The following is a 19,683-nucleotide window of genomic DNA, read 5'->3' as shown; positions in this document are numbered from 1 at the left end:
ATTTCTCTCATTCCTGCTCGCAGCTTCGGCAGCTGCAAAACTCGCCGGAGCCCCTTCTCCGACGGCTTCAGCACTCCCAGTCCGGCAATTTGTCGCGGCACCGACAAAGCAGCGGCGAATGCGGGCGTACACACGACTTGCACGAGTAGTTGTTAGAGAGCACGCAGGACACTCCCCAACCCTGGGACGATAGTGATCCCACGGCTCAGATGTACCTTTTTTCACCCTCTCTCTCTCTCCCCTTTAACCAGTAACTCTATCTTTTCCCCACCGCGCCTCCCGTCGTGCCCCCCCTTCCCCCCCCCCCCCCGAGATTTCCCTCATTAAAATAAAACTGTATGAATCGAGATTCTATCTCTGTAATGAGCTCTGAGGGATGCCGGCACACATCAAAAGGAAGGAAGGGTGGGTGTGGGGGGAGTTGAAATGGAGCCTTCCAGTTAGGGCAAACAATTGGGCCGTAATAGCCCCGCATTATTAATTGTTTAAGTCAGTGGGAGGGGACTCAGGCGGACCACAGGCCCGTGGAGCCGAATACTTACGGTGGCCGTCTTTTACCGATGGTAGCATTCACGGGCCTCGATGGAAACTGACTCTCGATGACCTCGGCTGTTGTGGTGGCACAGACATTGCCTAACGTTGCGTTTCCCCGCTGGGTGTTGTCGTCGATGCGGTGCTCACTGAAGTCATCGTCGCTATTGGTTTCGGTGAATTTGTCGCCACCAAGACCGACTTATGCATTCTCCTCCCGTAGGCTACAACCGATACCATTAATTACCACGTTTATACCTTAAACTCAAACTACGTCAGCAGCTGATGACCAACTTGCCCAGAATGCACCCAATATCATCGCATCTCATGAAGCTAAGCAGGTTTGAGCATGGTCAGTGCTTGGATGGGTGACCACCATACACAGCAGGCTAGTTTACAGACTCCGGAGCAACGTGACAGGTAGCAGAGAGCGGTGCAGCACAATTCATTGTTGGACTGTGCTTCTATGTCAATGACCAAACATGACGGGCAGGTCTGCAATATGTTTGTCCTGAACTCAAAGTGTCAACTATTATTTGGTCCTGTTCTTTTGACCTGTCCTCTTCTCTGTGCTGGGCTCATGAGCAGTAGACCATGTTTGCTGCTGAGTAATTGGGCCACGACACTCCTGCTCTCGTTGCAGTGAGCTGTGGGGTAAGGCTTGATCTGTGTTGATGCTACGTGCCCCTGGGAGAGCTGGGACTGATGCCATCGCGTACCTGGTGTAACGGATAACCCAAGTCTGTTGACAGACATCACCACTATGGCACTTCTCTGTCCGTTATCGACAGCAGCCAACGCCCGGGGGATGGGGTACGATGCAACGTGATGAGTGTTTGACAGATATTAGTCCCGATCAGAGCATTGCACAACTATAAATACACCAGGGTCTGTTTTGCTGCGTAAAAATAAAATCGGGTGACATTTCGTCCCATCAGCCTATGGGCCTCATAGGCAAATGTTTTCGAAGAGCATTCCTTTAAGCGGGGAAAATCCCTCTTCAATAGATCGTGGCTCGTAAACGTGTTGCACGAAGCTGCATAGTTGGTCAAGAGTTGTTTATTACTGCGAGGAAACAAAAGAGTAGCTTTGACCGTATCCCACCGATGTAATAGGTCAGCTCCCGTGTACTCTTAAAGTCATAATAAAACCATCCATCCGGTGCTGGAGGTCCACATCCACGTGGTGGGCCTGCCCTCTCTGGGCTCAGCCATAATCCCTGACTTCCTGACCACACCTGCTGGCCCTGTGCACGAGGGGGGTCAGGGCCCAGCTGGATCTCGCCAGGTCTCTTGTCTCTCAATGTTTGGCCACTTCCTCTCGCGTAAACATTCTCCGATGATTCCGATCGCATCACTGGCAGCTATGCTAGCACTTGGTTTCGAGCACATTTTGTAAACGCGTCTGAACACATTTTTTTATCTGAAAGCTGCAATGGTTTAAAACATGTGTAATGCTAAGAAATAGTGACTGTATTTGAGATACTTACGTCCCAAAGCAGATTATTGGGTGATGTAAATTTGTTACAGGTCAGGTGTTTTTTCTTTTAAACAGGGGGTTTGCAAAGCCTCTAACTGCCTGCAGCTCTCAGTATGTCACACTTAGTACAAGGCATTTGGCTTAAAACCAGCTGGTTCCATTTGTGGAATGTCACGAAATTTTTTACTAATTCCAAATCCAGAAAGCTGTTTTCACACATTACTGTCACCTCCAATTTGTCCATTTGGAAACACCTGGCAGAATGAGCCGTGAACCTGCTTCAGTGAGCTCTGTAAACCTTTTCGAGAAGAATATAAGCAACACAACAAGGGGGCTGACGAAAAAAAAAACCTTGAACGCACAAGGAGTGATGTTAATTCCTTTCATTATTGTAAGTTGCATGTTGTAACAAAATGTGTTTTAACTGCCAAGTGTTGTAAAAGTCAGGATGGGATTACTTTCGAAAGAGCTCTGTGGCTCATAACCAACGTTCCCTCTAGCTGTGGCTTGTTAATTTGATGCCAATTTTTTTTTTCGAAAACCATGAAAGTGTAAAACATATTTGACACAATATTTGCTTGAGCAGGGTATTTGACAAATTTCTACACGGTAACAAATGCGACATTGGTTTCTCATTTTGCAGCGATACCGAGCACCGTTCGTAGAAGAAAATAAGTAATATAAAAAAACTTTTTTTTAAACACGCTTTTATGAAATGTACTAGTAATGGCAAAACTCCACCACTCCAGGAAGTGGCCCCGAAGCTTGCCATAACGTAAGGGACCGTGGCCAATTACAGCCAACGTCAGTTGAGCGTGGACAATTAGACCCAAGCCGAAATATAACATATAAAAAAGAATGTTTAAAGATATAGATTTTAAAAAAATGTGTATGATAGAATATAGTATTGTCATCAGTATGACATAAGTATACCAAGTTTGCAGTCGATACCACATTGGCAAGTGGGTTAAAATTGAGTTACAAGATTTGAGGATACGACAACGACAACAACAGACAGAGCGAGTTAAAAGAAAGCGTGTAAGAATAATAAACCCTCGGCTGTCTTCTCTTCACAACGGCCGCACGTTCCTTGCTTCGCTTTCAAGTGACACGGCCGCTTTAAACAGCTACGCATTCTCCTGCGGCCGTGGCCTGCGCACCGTCACATCGACGTGCGGCGTAAAATTATAACAAACGCCTGACCCCCCGCCGCAGTATATAGATGGCGTGCGCACAGCCGTCAAAACTTTGCACACCTGTTTGGCGCTGCCGTACAATTTGTCGAGACGCTCGCAGGTGCGGGACATAAATCACGGGGTGGTGCACCTTCTCCTGGAGGGGGCGGTTCTCTTCCCCGTCGGCCGGCCTCTCCCCCCCCCCCGACCTTCATCTCCCTCTTGAACCACGACTGAGCTCAGGTGATGAAGCGCCCACTAGTTCAAGGAGTTCATCAGCTCCCAGACGTGCTCCACTTGGACCTCTTCACCGTCGAGTGCCGGTCTAAGAGCAATCGAGGACCCCGCCCTTACCCAGACGCTCAAAAGGTTGTTTTGTGCGGAATTGAGCCGCGGATTTTGTTCTTGTTTTTAAAAGTGTAACGCGTGCACTGCGACTAACCGCGCAGGCTAAAGGGACCGTACGATTCAACAGCCACTGACATTCTCAATGGATGCCAGCAGATTTGTCTCGCGAACGTAGGCAGCGAATTGTTTGAACTTTTCAGTGTATTCTTTAAAGCCGGAGTTTAATCGCCGTTAAGCCCCAACCGAGGTGGGTTTCAGCTCGGGCCGTTGTACGTGCGATGTATTCCTAAGTCCACTATTGTCCACTTAATTCTCTTATACGCACAGCTTAAGCCGACCCATCTGGAGTCTCCGTGACAGCGTGCTCCGATCGCTTGTCGTTGGCACCAGAATAAAGGCATCACAGTGTACCTCCTTGCAGGTTTTTCTTTTAAAACTTGACACCAATTAGCGAGCGTGGGTAGGGAGGTGTGCGTTGATCTTTGCGAAAGCCCGTTATTGTGCACTTGCTGATTTGGGTTTCCAAAATGGAATGTTATCCACACCTACTGGCACCCTCACACAGGCCAGAGTGCTTTAAAAGCCCGCCCCGGCTGTCTCGGCCGATTCCCTTTGCACTTGAACATGATGGTCAATTAGTGAGGGACTGTGGATAACGTCTCCGTGGGTGCAACTGGGGCCAATAGGGGTGCCTAAGTGCAGATTATCCGCCTGGTTAATCCTTTTTTATCATTTTGCAACCGCACTTTGGCCTCCAGACCCCGTGTACTATACACTCCATTTTCCACGGTTATGTATCAATCTCTGCCTTAAACAAATTGGCAAAGGAGTCCAATTTTGCCAGATGGCTCTTGTTTGTGTAAGGAAAATGTATTGCTTGTTTTGTCGCGGTGTTTCTACGTGCCTGCCTGCATTGCACTAGAGTTGCTATTGTTTTAATGGTACATAATGCCACGTTGAAGCGCACTTTGTCTCCCCTATAAATACACCCAAGAAGGACTGTGCGCACTTTGCTATGCATCATTTAAACGCATGTAGCGCAACCCATTGTCGTTCTGTGGAGTGAGTGATTCACTCCCTTCATAGGAATGTGGAATACAGACGATTGCCTGAGGATGTCAGTTGAGATGGAACACCATCCTCTGCTCGGATGAGTGTTGAAACACTGTTGACGCATTTACATTTCTCCGGTTTAACATTCACTTGGAGGGTACTTCCTTTTGGCTAAAAATGTAACTTCATAATTGGGATCGTGGGAAACAATACGATTTTCTTGTAAAATGTTCAGGAGGTATATGTTTGCAGTTATTCTTTTTTTTTTTAAACGTATTATTTACATCAAAGCCTACTTTGTTAACGTGTCGGGAAAATACTGGGCGGGCTCCGGAGGGATGGGGGCGGGGGTGGTGGTCTGGGACGGTGAGCGTCACTCGGCAGGTTTTGTACGCACGTCAGTCCGTGACGTCTCGTGCTGCTCATTAGAAAATCACTCCCCTGGCCTTGCTCACCTCCGGGATGAAGGGCGCTGAAAGAAACGATGAGCTGGTCAAGGCTGCGTGCACGCCCCTGCAGCTACGGCCACTGTCGCGGCGTTATTCATTTCCTTCAGAGTCCTAAAACAACACTCCCCGCCCACGGTGTTGTCAACCGGACGCCGTCCGGTGGCCTACGTCAAGTTGAAAACGAACGAATTGATGGATGAATTAAGTTTTGCGTCGAAATCACGTCTTTCGTGACAGCAACAAAAAATATCTGAGATACGTTGTTGTTAGCTCATGGTGAACGGCCTTTTTTTTAATCGCTATAAAAAAGGATTGGCTTCAGTGGGGAACATTGTGGGGAAAAAAAAATTCTTACCGTGGTTACATTCTACACGTGTAAAAAATATATTCAATTGTTACCCATTGTCAAAATTGCCAGCAATTATGTCGATCTGCTCTTCTCTTGGGGGTATGAACCGCTTTGTTAATGACAGTAAAATGGAGAGGAGAGCCTCTGGGCTGGGCGGTGATGGGCCCCGAGAATGGGACAAGGAACCGTTACGTTTCTTTTTTTGTGACTGTCAATAGGCTGAAAGGGGGGGGTGGGGGGGTGATCTGACATGAGGTAGATAAGACACCGTCGTTTTTTTTATGGCCCTTCGGTGACCACAACTCCTTTATGATGTCACGAACTAAAAAGCGAAACAGATGTAGCATCGCCCAGATTCGAGTGAGCGTTTGACGCTTTGGCATTGGCTGCGGAATTGACGAGCTGAATTAGCTCATCGCTACGTTTCTTAACAAAGGCGAAGGACTTTTACGAATGCGGTGACTTTTAATGTCTTAAGCCGTGACTGTTGAGTGAGATTTTTTTTTAATGGCAATAATCTGAGAAATATTGTTGGTTGTTTAGTCGTAATTATAGACTTAGGACAGCGGTTTTCTTTATGCAGCCAGAAGTTCGTGGAGCATTCCAAATAAGCTTGTCAGCGGTGGAATTAATTCCAAGACAGGTGACACGCGTGGGTGAGGTTAATTACAGCTTCACAGGACCATAGGCGCTGGTGTCTGCACGGATGACTGCTCGCATTCAGCTGTGGATTGAGACTAGCCGATTGCGGTGACTACGGTGACAACAACTGCAGCTGTGAAATGATCGCAATGGCCATAATTGGGTTGCATAAATGTTATTCCACAACTCACAAGCGAGGCTGCTAAAGTCATGTTGACTGCCCCGTACGTGAGCAATTCATATTCCTCAAGTGCCTCAAGTGTTTTCTGTCTTTTGTCTTGGTTAATAACACTTAGGCGTTTAAAAAAAAAAAACCTTATTGGTTACATTACCGATCTGAGGGGCTGACAGCCTCCACTTCCCATATTATTTATCACAGGGCCCTAGCTGAGGGCTGTTTTTTTTGTCGACGTAATTTGTCACTGCCCGCTGTAGCCGTTTGAAATGGATCCTCCGAGAGCGGAGCGCGCGGAAGATGAAGATAGCTTTGCGGCTACCGGCGGCACAGAGGCGGCAGTGTTTAGCCTCGGCCTCCTCCGCTCGGGCTGCTTACGTCTGCGCGGGCCACCTCGACTCGCTTCCCTCCCTCGCTCGCTCGCTCGCTCCCTGTCTGCCCCCCTCCCCTGCGTCTGAGTTTAATTGTGCCCTCCTCTGCGATTCGCGCCCTGGCGGTGGCTCCGTCGATTTTCAATTGCCGTCCGGCTCGGTGTCGGAGCCGTGCGCGGGGACGGATGACGAGAGCAATACGCGCGCCGCGTGGTGCGCAGACGTCGAAAGTCAGATGCCAGGCAAAATCCTTTATATGCGTGGCGGCTAGAGTCCTCTCGTCCTCTGGCTTGAGATGGCTGCCACCTATGGGTCAGATGATTGCCTGCCACCATTAAGCAATTGGTAATGAAATATAGTTTATTTTTTCCTAAAAAGTGTAAAGTTATGGAAAAAAAATTTACGAAAATAAATTGTCACGCACAACGAGTCTGTGTGCAAAATGTCAGCTCGATTGGATCACGGGAAGTGGGTTAAAAAACGACCGAAAGATTTGCACGGTCGTAAGCGCGCAAACAAACAAGCAAGTGAACTTAATATAAAGGATTAAAAAAATGGTCAGCCCCCCAATATGTGGCAAATAATTGACCTATAATCGTCTTGTCCAAGAGTATACCCCGACGTGCTTTCGGGTTGTACCGCGTTGGTGTTCGGCGCGTTGTCCGTCGTTTCATTTCCTGCAGGAGCTCCCATCACAGGCAGTGAAACGTCGTGCCGGACAAGACGCGGGGCAACCCGAAAACGCATCAGAGAGCTGTGCAGCACAACCGCAGAAAATCTACCGTTAGATTTCGTTGCACTTTGTATGGTTATATTATTTTTGTTATTTATATAAATAAAAAGATCAAGGCCTCCAATAGTTGTTAAAGTCCTGACTGATGAATCATGATTTTTTCCCTATGTCCTGTATTTGATGTTTTAAGTACAGATCTTGTTAGATCTTATTCATATTTATACGGATGAGTTCACTGAAATAACTCACTATTGCTCACACGCACTCACCTTAAGATGCTCAATAACACTGAATTTAAGTTTAGGTCTTTACAATTGAATATCTAACTTTATTTTAAAAAAAAGTTATTAAAAAACGCTCAGTTTGTTCATCTCATGCAATCATTATAGTAAAAGTGCTGTAGCAACATGTGATCAAAGGGGAAAGCTGAGAGTCTTATATTAAAGGCACTAAACCGTTTATGCATTGACATACCGTCTCAGACATTGCTGCCTGCGGGCTGTTTTTACAGTGATACGTCAAACTAAACCCGTAGAGCGCATATATATACACACACACATAACATCTCCGCACGCGTGTACACACCTACATGGAGGCCGAACTGGAAAAATATGCGTATACAATATACTCACGTTTTCGAAATCTTCTTGTCTGCTCGGTATTTAATGTGGCCCGAAGCCGCACGCGATAGCCAGCTTCCCAGCTCTCACAGCTGCACACTACCTGTCTGAGACATGACGGCAGGCCACTCCTCGCAGCACTTCCTGGCGCTAATTAAAGCAATGCCTTGTGCTGCCTGGCTGATTTAAACAAATGGTCCGTGTAAACCCACGTGGGTTTTTCTCAAGCGCACCTCGCCCGCTGGCTGCCGAGTGCTCGACTTGAGGTCAGCCGTTGTGGAGGGATGAGGGGGGAGGGGCGCTAACCTTCCGTCAAAAGGTTCAGAAGACGCGACTCGTTCAGTGATGCCAGACCTTATGCTGGTATCCACACCCCCCGACAACCTTGCCCCCCCCCCCCGCACCACAATCTCCCTCCTCCCCAACATCATGCACACCTGCTCTGCTCAGCAATGCTTTGAATATGGTGTGAACAACCAATGTGGGACAGTTGACCCCCCTCCACCCCCCAACACCCACGCCCCCCCCCCCACCGCCATTCCTCACACCCCCCGTTCTGTCTGGCTGACCCTTTGGGAGAAAATTTGGCATTTGTGGAAAAGCCTTCTTGCAGAGACTGATATGGTTTGGCAGGTTCAGTTGCAATCAATTGTGTCTCACTCCTTGGTGATCGTTTCACGAGCCTGGTTATTCCATGCAGCTGTCTGTATCTCGCTTCCTCTCTGTGCTTTTCACGCTCGGGCCGATTGCTGTATTACGGGGGGGGGGGGGTGCGGGGAGGACAGATACCTTGATGTTTGTGTTGTGTGTCACACTGTGGCGTTCGGTCGGCTCGTGCTTAGTCATTGGGTAATGCGTGGGTGCAGGTGTTAGTCAGTTGAAGCCAAACTTAAATGGGGATACATTTCTCGAAAGATTACTTTTGAAATTCTACCCCCCCCCCCCAAAAAAAAAACTCTCCTTTTATCTGCTGTGGGTTTGTGTACATAGCACAGAAAATGTTGTATCCCCACACAGGTAAGAAAAGAAATCGTTCACCTTCAGAAGTCCACAATCCCTTATTAAGCTCTTTCTTTAAAACATAAGAGGGCCGGAGATGTTTTAGACATTTTTTTCTTCCCCCCACGCTGTTTTTCAAAGGCACCGATGCCTTTTGTGTCTTAAAACTGTCAGGGTAATTGATGGTGGAGCATGGCGAGGCGAGGTGGGGGTGGTGATAGTTGTTGGTGGAGGGTGGGGGGCTGGGTGGAGGGGTGCCAGCATCACGCGCAGAGCGACCGCGTGGTTGTTTTCTCCCACCCCCTCCGCAGCGTTACTAAGGTGTGCGGGCGAGGCCTGACTCACCTGCAGACAGCGGCTCTTAGCGACCGACTGGCAACAGGTGGAGGACAATGCAAACTCCGTTCGTCTCCGAGCAGCTCACGCTCGCTCGGGAATTACTTTCGCTCAACGCGGACCGACCGAGCCGCGGCATTGGAACGTTTTAGCTACGTTCGCATTTATCGATTTCAAGCGTTCCCAACGCCTTCGGTCGTGTGCCGCTTGGGCTGCCGATAATGCCATTGCCTCCGGTTGTGACGAAGGTGAAAACTTTATTCGCGCGGTAGAGCAAGGTGGATGGGGGGGGGGGCTACGACACCTTTGCGCGCGCTCCTGACAAGATGGATTTAACGGTAATGTCACAATCAAAGGGGGAATAATTAAAGTGCAAACTATTTTTTTCTCTCTCCTCTGCCTAATGAAATTAGCCTGAAGCAGGTCGCATTGTGTACTGTTTGAGAGGGAGAGAGAAGAGCGCCCGGGCTATTAGATGGTGGCGTTCAATGCACTTGCCTGCTCTGTGATCTTTTCCAAGCTCAGGTTAAGTTCACTTTGTAAAGATCATAGATGACAGTTCCAAGAACAAAAGGAGCATTTTTTTTTTAAAGGGCCTGCTCACAAAGGGGAGAATTATCGAGCCAAACCGTGTCGTACGTGACTCTCTTTTAAATTCATCTGGGATGCAATTTTTTTTGTTCAATGTAACTGAAAAGTAAAGGAAGAGTAAGCAGCTGTAATTATAGGCAGCAGAAAAAAATACAACACCAGGGAAAGAAAAAAGCAAACATAACTTTTTAAAAAAACTGCAGGCATGGCGGGTGGGGAGGGGTGGGGGGAAATGACCAAATAGCAATTACGGCAATTGAAAGTTTGGACAACTCGAATGATTGCAACAATCTACAAATAAATAATGTTGTTTATGGGTAAAGACAAGTACCCTCTCTCGGGGTGACCCACACGATAACAAACTCCACTGTCAAACGTTGGCTCTTTTTTTATGATTATTCCACGACGAAAACGGTCCCAAGGATAAATATCGTCACCTCCTGATTGAATGCGTGCGAGCAGAAGATGGCAAACTAAAGCATCGAGGGGAAGGGGTACATTCACAGGAATGTTTCGGGCAGAGCCACAACACCAAGCACTGACATTCCGAATGCGTGTTCTGACAGCTGGCCATGCGTAAATACCGTACACTCACACAGTTTGAATTGTCCTCGTTGACTCACATACCGGCATTCATCATCCTCCAGTGTATGTGTGTGTGAGAATGTATACACTTTAAAAAAGAAATAATCAAACGATCATTCGGTGCCGATGAACCCACAGTGCACTTTTGGATTTCATACGGAGTATAGGCCTGCTGTCTGGAGAACTAAATGGTGTTTCAGTTGAATGCTCGTTTCTTCAAATACACTTAAAAGAAACACATTTCTAAAATACTCTGAACGTCATTATCTCCTTCAAACGGAAACACAGCCATAACACTTGCACGCAATTATGGATTCTTTGAATTGCCATGTATCTGTGTATATATTCTCGGTTTTAATCTAGTTTTTAAATATTTCAACAAAAGTCCAGCGTATGTTCGAGCTAAAAATAAATAAATGGCTCGTCATTAAGGCTTGCCGGAGCAGAGTTCTCAATGGCAAGATTCTCGGCGGTGGAATAACGCAGCGATAAATTAGTTCGGTATACAGAAAAATTAAATAAACGGCAGCCTAATTATGACCGATATGTGTTGAGAAAATAGAAAGTAAAAAAAAAGTGACTTACATTCCTGGTTTTCTGTATCCCTCCAAATCTCTATAGAACACGGATAAATAAACCAATATCAGTCCCACATGTCGGTTCCAGCAGCGCGGCAGGCACGAGGGTGGTGGGTGGGGGGTGGGCCTGGAGACGACTCCGGAGAACGATGCTCTCTGCAGCTCAATCGTCGCGGTGCTATATGCTATATAACACAACGTGAGATCAATGCATTGAGGGCAGAGCAACAGGGAGGCAGAGAGCGAGGCGAGAGAGAGAGAGAGGGGAAAGCATTGAGTAGAAACGCTCCTTGTTTACTTGGTATGGTCTGACTTGCCAAAACAGGTATGGAGGCACAGGGTCCCGTTGATTTGGCTGACCGCCAGCACTATTAGAGGAATGGTTGGAGTTCCAGCAATAGCTGAGGGCCTGCCCTTGCCTTGGGGCTGCTGTAGGCGGCTATCGGCCGCTGCTACACACTCCCGAGTGCGATGCTCATCATGGCTGGTGTTTGTGGAGATTTTCTTTTGGTGCGGGGTGGTGGTGGCTTCAAAGCATGACTCGTGTTTTGCGAAAAAAAAAATCATTTGTGTACTCGCTTGACGTGTACCGCCCGCCGCGTGTGCTAACTTTGTGCCCAGTGTGTGTGCAGGGATTTTGTCTATGAGCATGGCCCGCGCAGCAAAAATCTACATTGGATTGTTTTTTTTTTCTCATGCAGAGATGGTTATCGTGAACTTCATCTGTTTTGCATTAATCATGGTCAGGCTATTATCTATTATAATGTATTGTGTTTACACAGGTGTGCCCAATGTACACACCTTTTTTTACGTGTAATATCTTAGAAAATTGATTGTCATTGCTTAATAAAGAGGTTGCAGATGTAACACTTAGAAATAAGACTTGGCACTCGTTATAACAACAATATAAGAGACACATGCTTCCCGTAGGAGAGTCCAAACTTTATTGGAATGAAATCTCAGTTGTACATGCTTTATATTTTCACCTGGAAGTTTTTATTCTATCAAATGGTCGGTTCACAACCCAAAATATTCTGTGGCATTATTACCTCCAAAAAACTAAACCAGTGGTCTTATTTGAATTTGCCTACGTACTACATTTAAATGTATACGTGCAGTGTGTTCATTGGGCTCATCATTTTAGAGTGTTGTCATTATGCGTGTGTGTGCTTTTGTGAGATAATGCATTAGGGCAGGTCACCCTCAATAAAAAAAAGTTGCAAAAGCAGAATTTGCATCATAAACGCAGGGGTGGGGGGGGGTAACCATAGCTTATAAAATCATTCAGCTGCAGGCTTCTCTCCGCATGGGCGATCATACGGATAGAGGGGAGCTCATAGGGACCGCAGCAGAGTCGAGGCATTTTGGAAGCTTTTACTGCGGGTACATTACCCTCGAGCAGACCAAAGTTTGCTCTCCTTTCAGTCTCTCCTGGCTCACTTTGCTCGTTAGCGGCACTAATTGCGTTCCCTTACAGCGGTTAGTCGAACATCAAAGTTGTTCCTGCCCTTTTAACGCCCGTTATGAGTCGTGTGTTTATTTTCAACGTTTTATTGCTTTGGGCAGCTTATTGAAAAATATATATTTATATTTTTTTATTTTCAGATATTGCTTGGTAGAATTCAGTCCATGTATTATTCTTTTTGGATAGGTTTCATTTGCATTTTAGAAGGAAAACTTTTTTTTTAAGTTGGCTTAAAGTTATTCATTTTTATTTCCTGTTCAAAACTAAAAGGGCTCAAAATTGCACTGAAACATTATAGGATATCATAAGAGCTACAGTACAAAAACACAATATGAAGAGGGCATATTTTTGGAACTTGTGACGTCATTGCTGTGGAATTAGTTCCCTTAATTCCATAGATTGTACAGGCTTGGCACACGCAAACCAGATTCATTACAACACAGGGATGTGTTCCCCCCCCGCCCACTGCTTGAAAGTGTGCTTTTCATACAATTCTTTGTTTTAAATACACATTGTAAACATGATGCTGGGGAAAACACAGCAAGCATGCTAACATTTAATTGCCTTGTGTATTTAGGTTATACTTGCGAGCCCAAAATGGTTTTAAATACCATATTCACCGGGATTTAGATGCGTCTTGGTGGGCGCGCGGCGGGGGGGGGGGTCTAATTCCACACTGAGCTTTGGGAAAGCAAACAGAACACACACACACACCCAACCTTGCACGGCCAGTGACCCTCAACCGCTTCTGTGTTGGGCATGCTTTGCCCCAAAAGAATTCTGTGGTTTGAGTTGCGTGGCCAAACAACACGCATAATGCATCTTAAACCCACAAAAAGGTGTTTGGGTAAAAGTAAAAAAAAAGCCAAAACACATCAAAACAAAACAACATTCTTGGAAAATGTAGTTTCCATTGATCGCGGCTTGAAGCACGCCGGCGAGATTGACTGCACACGAAGTCGGGGCTTTTCATTCTCTTGGCGTGGCAGATGCCGAGCGATGACTTTGTACATTTTCTTGCCGTTATTCAAGAAGAAAAATATACATACGCTTCTTATCCTGTGTTCATTTTCTTTAAACGTCTATTCGCATATCGAGTCTATCCGAGTGTTTTCAGACGACAAAATGTATTTTGAAGGATTGCCGAGATTGTGTCTAGCCAAGGCCATCTGTGACACATTCACGGGACATTTCATTTACCTCTGTGCCAAATGTTACCTGGTAGCACTTTGTTCCTTCTTCCCCAAGTGGAACTTTTGTAACTTTGGAGGTTAGTACTGTATTGGATTTTATTTCAAAATGTTAGCAAATGTTAACCTTTATTGCATGTTAATCCCATAAAATATTTGTATTATTTGGAAGGATACGTATTGCAGTTGTAATGACAAATTAGCCAAGTTAATGCAAGAAGACAAATGGTGGAGGGAATTTTTATAGGGGCATTCAATGTGTCTTGCACTTTTATGACTCTCTTAAAACGACCAAACTGTTTAATTAAGAAGGTAAATATTGTTTAATGAGCATTAGGCTGCTGTTAAACGGATTGAAATACTTGAGCTAGGAATTTGAGTTAAAATAATAATTTACAGCGCATTGCCAATCCACTGCTGGATGAAGGCTTGCCTATGCCGCGCCCGTTGAAGGGGGTTTTGTGTGACCATACTTCACCACGCTGGTCAGTGCAGGTTTGTTAACAAGAGGGGAGCACTGCTTCAGACATTCCCCGCCGCTATGGTAAACTGTGGCATGGAATCAAACTCGGGTCACCGGGTTCATCGCGCCGTGCTCGACAGCCCTTGCCGCCGCCGCCGCTCCACCCGAGTTAACATTGTCGATGTTGTGTCACGTTTGTTCAAGATTAGTTACGATTACAGGATGTTGAATCGTTTTTCCTACAGGCAGCAAACAGCAAAATAAGTCGCCGCACGCTGGAGAGTAAAAAAATAAAAGTTGTTGCGTTCAACTCTAATAGTTATAATCATGATGATCACGATGATAGTGATGAGTTGATGACGATGGCTGGTGGTGAATGTGGTAATGCCGGTCTGACATCATTATTTGGTCTGCAAAGTGAATGGACCCCCAACACAATGCACACTGCGGCCACAATCGCAGACCATCTCAGCTGGGAATAAACAGAAATGCGTGGCTGTGCTGGGAATGGAGTGAGTTTCTAAAGAACAGATCTCTCATTACCACCCCTTTATAACTGCACGAATGGGCTCAGACTGCATTCATAGCCCATTTCTTTCCAGAACGCTTAAATTGAAACTTTGTTCCCCCTTGCCAAAACGTTATTTTTCAGGTGTTCACGGTAAAGGAAAGAATCGGCTCCCATTACTATTTTGTGACGGTGATGTGCGGCGATCCTCTGGACATCTTTTTTTGTGTGACTGAGACAACCTGTCAAATGTGTAGTAGTAGTAGTTGTAATTTTTTTTTTAAATATCGTTCCTTTATTTAAACCAGGTGGGATTCCACTGAGAGACATCGTTTCTTTTCGTGAGGGAGACCTGGGCGGAAATAAATAGGGCATGAGGTAGTAGGGAAGACACGAATTTTGTCGGTACAAGACGTTGACTTTAAAGAATGAAAAAAAACATGTTCAAAGGCAAAACATTTTTTTGAAAAAAAATGCAGTTCTGGTTGATGATTGTAATCATAAACAGGAATATTTCCATTTTGCGTTGCAATGCAACTTGACAGAAGAAATGCCATCATTGATGGAAAATTCCGCTTCATTAATGTTCAACTGGGAGGATATGGTCTCTCATATCAGTAGAACTCGCAGAGTGTAACCCAAACCTTCTCTCCCTGGTATTTGCAGGTAATAAAGGCCAAAAATTACAATGCAGACCAAAACAAAACCTGCGTCAATGGTTAATTTTTTTTGTTTCACTGTCATCCTGATATCGGAGGGCTCCTCATGTCAACTTTAAAAGCTAACTTTATTGCACTTACCCCTCAATAGTATGAGTTACAGAAACAAGAAAAAATAACTCCCGTGTGACGTTACATATCCAAAAAAGGGCCTTTCAGCCTATAAAGCCAGATTCACATCCTCTGGGGCTTCCTTTTTATGATTCTTGTTAGCAAAAAAAAAATACGTGAATCAGTCAACTTTATTGGTTTGTTATTACAAGGGCTCACACTTTGCGCTGCCCTGTGTTCAGCAAAACCAACAGTGGGCACCCCACCTCGGTTTGATGTGGAGGCGGCGCGAGCAGACGCGGCTCGTTCTGGCGCGCCGTGGGGCGGGGGTGACCGCCGGGAGCTGCCGTCACACGCGGACGTCCACGTGGCTTCAGCCGACACCATGGAGGTGAGGCTCTCGCTAAGACGCTGGGAGTCTTCTCACATCCCAGCCCCCCCCCCCCTACACCCAACCCCGGCCCCCCACTTGCTTTCCGTCACCGCGCTGATTTAAGGTTACCGCAGCCTGGGTTACAATTCGCTCTCGAACTTTATCCGGAGTGTGACTTCGTCGTCAGATTTATTCTTGCGTGCCTTTGTGGTCGACGGAGAGAAGGTGGGCGCACCTCTGATTAGCACGGTTGGCGACGTACGGTGTGAAAGAAGTTCAACGCACGTACATACACGGGAAAGTTAGAAGATTAATTGTACGATCTAGGATTTGACATTTAGACCTCGGCATGTCGACATTGGCAGGTTGACGAAACTTATTCAGTTGTGCTTCAAGAAAGAAAGAAAAAAATCTACTTTTGCGTCGTACCCATCATCTCTTCTAATAAAAACGAGTGTTATTGTGTTGGACGTTAATGCTGGTTGTTCGATGCAGAACCTGACAGAAGGACCTGACATCAGAGAGACTATATCAGAGAGACGCACATGTGCAGTCGTTTGTCAATCCACTGCTGGATGATGTCCTCGCCACGCCGTGTGGATCGTGCGGATTAGTTGACCGCACTTCGCCACGCTGGTCAGTGCTGCTCGGTGAAGACGATCAATTAACGAGCTGTGTGCACGGTGGTCACCCATTCAAGCACCGTTCAGCCTTGATGCCCGCTTGGCTTCTGACGATGAGCATCGCCCAATTATCCCACGAACGGGGAAAACATTGTGTCTTGACTCTAAACATGAATCATGAGCACGCTTAGTTGGCGGTGCCAGTGAATGAATTTGACGCGGTTATTTTTTCTTCTCCCAATTTTCATTCACGTGTCTCATTCACTTTTGTGCTCATTTTCCTTTTTGCACCCCCCCCCCCCCTTCAGTCACATTTGGTAGGACCGGGCCAGTCCTATTGGCGCGTGCCGTTTAATGTGCGCGGCCAAAGCCCCCTGGTCGCCCACGTCCTCCAGTCAAGCCACCTTGCCGCAGGTTACAGGGGCCGTCTGGCCGGTGGATGGGTCAAACTCACCGAGGTCAAGCCAGTCCCGTAATATCCTTTACACGCGGCGGACTGCCCAACGGCGCAAGTGATGGACGCGGCCCCGCACCTCATGCATTGTGCCACGGTGGCGAGATGTTAACTACCTCGCCTGGTAATCAAGGAGGTCGTCGGCTCGATCCCGTCCCTGACGCCTGTATAGTTGGGAGTTTACGTGTGTCTCTCCCTGTGGTCGTGTGGATTTTTCTCCGGGTCCTACGGTCTTTCCCCCAACATTTAGAATCAACATCACGTGTTTAGGATATTTGGCTGCTGTACATTTCCACATGATGATAAGTCACTTTGTTGAGCCGTCATTTGTGATAGCCAGGTTGCTTCTGAAGAAGAGCTATATAGCTCAGTGGGCTTTATCCTTTAAAATAAACATAGTTTCGTTTTTTATTCATAAAGGTTTTTGGGTTAGATAGCCTAAGTATAAATGTGTCGTAACCCTCCACCACCCGACACAGCCAGTAAGGTTTGTCACGTAAACACAACGCGACAATGAGTTACGAGTACAGCACACCGGTGTGTTGGAGAGTAAACCCACAGAATTTACAATTCGAGCACGACGTTTCGCCTGTAATTACAACCAGCATCATCAGGTGACGGCCATAGTTGTGCAGAAATCCTCCTGTTTCGTTTTTTTTTTGTTTGCTACTCCGGGCACGTGGTGGGGTGGCAGGTTCTCATGCTCAGTTGCACCACAGCCGGTTTTGTAGCTTCGTTTTCGGTTCCTTCCATCGCACGCCGCAGCTGCCCTTGACTGCAGCCCCGTGTAGTATCACTGCATCTGGCCCAACCTATGCGGACGTCATCAGCGCCTGGGAAGCTCAAAACAAGCAGCTCAAAGACAATTACCGCAGGCGGGTTGCGTGTGACTCAGGCTTTGCAAATGCAGCAATAATTTAAACACCATGTTGAGTTCCTTCTCTTTTAATTGCACAGCTTGCGGTAAATGAAAAGACATGTAAAAGCTTAATAGTAATTTTGTCTGTTTTGACATTTTTTTTGTTGAGAAAAAAAATAAGAAAACCCGTGGCTGCTGCTGCTGCTGCTGCTGTTAATGACGTGGTCACGACAGATGTGAATTCAAGAAGGCTTCGCGCGATGCCACCCACTCCTTATTGTTGACGGCGCCGTTTTGATGTTTCACAGGACGCGCACGAAGATCGCGGGAACAGACGAGAACTCGATCTGCGCGCAGGAGGAAAAGGTGCTGCGTTTGATGTGGATTGTAAAATATGGCAACGGGCAGAGCAATCATTGGCTTCGGCCATCACGAGCGCAGCTTACCGAAATAAATAGCATGCTGAAAGGACGAAAATTATTTGAAGTTTTTTTCCCCTAAATAACAGGGTGAAGAGGCAGAAAAATACCAGAAGTCCATTGAACTTGTGAAAAAAATGGGCGATGTTTTTGGTGCCCCCGCGTTTTTTTTTCTCTCCTCTGTCCTTTCGGTGGTTATCACCTGCCCCGTCCGCCTGTTTGTGTGTTTATGAGCCGTTTTTTTTGGTTGAAGAAACACATGAAAGGGCCCCAGCACAATGTAGCAGCCCGAGCGGTTGAATGGGAAACTATCGGGTATCCTGTACTTTGCGCTAATCACCACACCTTAACAGTAACGCCGTGCCTCGGCTCGGCAGGGATTAACCGTGCCGTCTCCACTCTGTCTCCTCCTCCTACCAACCCACCACCCACCCACCCACCCCCCAAATGGACCGCTCGAAAAATCGGGAGGCTACTTGTGCTGTCCACCTGCGCCGTTTTGTTTCGCAGGTCACAGAGACGGTGACGTCTTTATTGATCTCCGCCGATTGCTTTGGCAGGTTTTGTACACAGCAAACTGTGAGAAACCGCCCAATCGCGCACCGGCTTTACATGTTGCGCTGCGGGGAACTTTAACCATTTTTTGTTGAACTTTGTCGCGGTTGAAGCGACGCGTAGGGGCGTTCAAAGCAATGTGTTTGTCACCGTGCACAATTGTGTAAAGATGTCCATATTTAATACGCGCAATTTGACGCCTTTCAAGTCCCGAGCCTTTAAAATCCTATTATAAAGGTAAATGGTTTCGTGCTCGACTTGAACACATATGTTGTTTCGTGATGCTCGCCGTACGTGGGGCACTTGCCATTGAAATATCTGGCCAAGGAATACGGCGGAAAAAAACAAATGGTGAAGAGAATCCCAGGGTAGCAGCAGCAGCAGCGAGGCCACGGAGGCGAGGCGCACAGCTGCAAGACAAATGGGTTGCTTCTCAGTCCGTGTTTACACTTCACGCCGCTCCACTTTGGTTTTTACAAATACCGCAAATCAAATAAGCCCTTGTTTGGAAATCCATCACTGCGTTAGAGGTATCTGTGAGCTAATGCGAAAATATTTAGCACAAATTTTTAAACAGCGATAGGGATTGGGAGGGGAGGGGGTTTTGGATTTGGGGAGGAAAAAAGGCAAACGTCCATTGTACGCTCTTGTCGCGAGGGCTGTTTTACACACGGCGGCACGAATACTACACCGTTGCAAAACTTCGTAACTGTTGTAGACGCGAGGGTGTCATTGTAGACCCGAGTGTCATCCGAGTGTCATTGTTGAAAAACGTGTTTTTATTAACAAAGCTTCCCACCCCCCCCCCCCACCACCTTCCACCGCCCCTTATTCCTCCGCCACCTTCTCCTCCACCGCAGCAAAACGACGGATGAGGCGAGCGAGGGCACCCAGGTGGCATGGAGGTCGCCCGTACGCCACCCAGGAGCATAGAGGCCAGTCCTCGGTGAGATGCTCGCAACGCTGGAAGTAAATTTGGGAGCTCTGCAA

At 46.8% G+C, this 19,683-nt stretch overlaps 1 protein-coding gene across 1 annotated transcript in view; it reads left to right on the top strand.

Annotated features, from left to right (window-relative positions):
• Positions 1-19,626, top strand: part of FAM227B (family with sequence similarity 227 member B) — a 42,231-nt gene extending 22,605 nt beyond the window's left edge. Inside the window, exons 9-12 of the mRNA XM_078880355.1 lie at positions 15,653-15,801; positions 16,715-16,820; positions 18,028-18,085; positions 19,554-19,626. Of these exons, the coding sequence (XP_078736481.1) occupies positions 15,653-15,801; positions 16,715-16,820; positions 18,028-18,085; positions 19,554-19,626 (386 nt within the window). The remainder of the gene's footprint in view (positions 1-15,652; positions 15,802-16,714; positions 16,821-18,027; positions 18,086-19,553) is intronic.
• Positions 19,627-19,683: the final 57 nt, after the last annotated feature.

This window comes from Lampetra fluviatilis, chromosome 3, assembly GCF_964198595.1.
Source record: "Lampetra fluviatilis chromosome 3, kcLamFluv1.1, whole genome shotgun sequence".
NCBI lineage: Eukaryota > Metazoa > Chordata > Hyperoartia > Petromyzontiformes > Petromyzontidae > Lampetra > Lampetra fluviatilis.
This window is presented reverse-complemented; position numbering and strand designations above follow the sequence as displayed.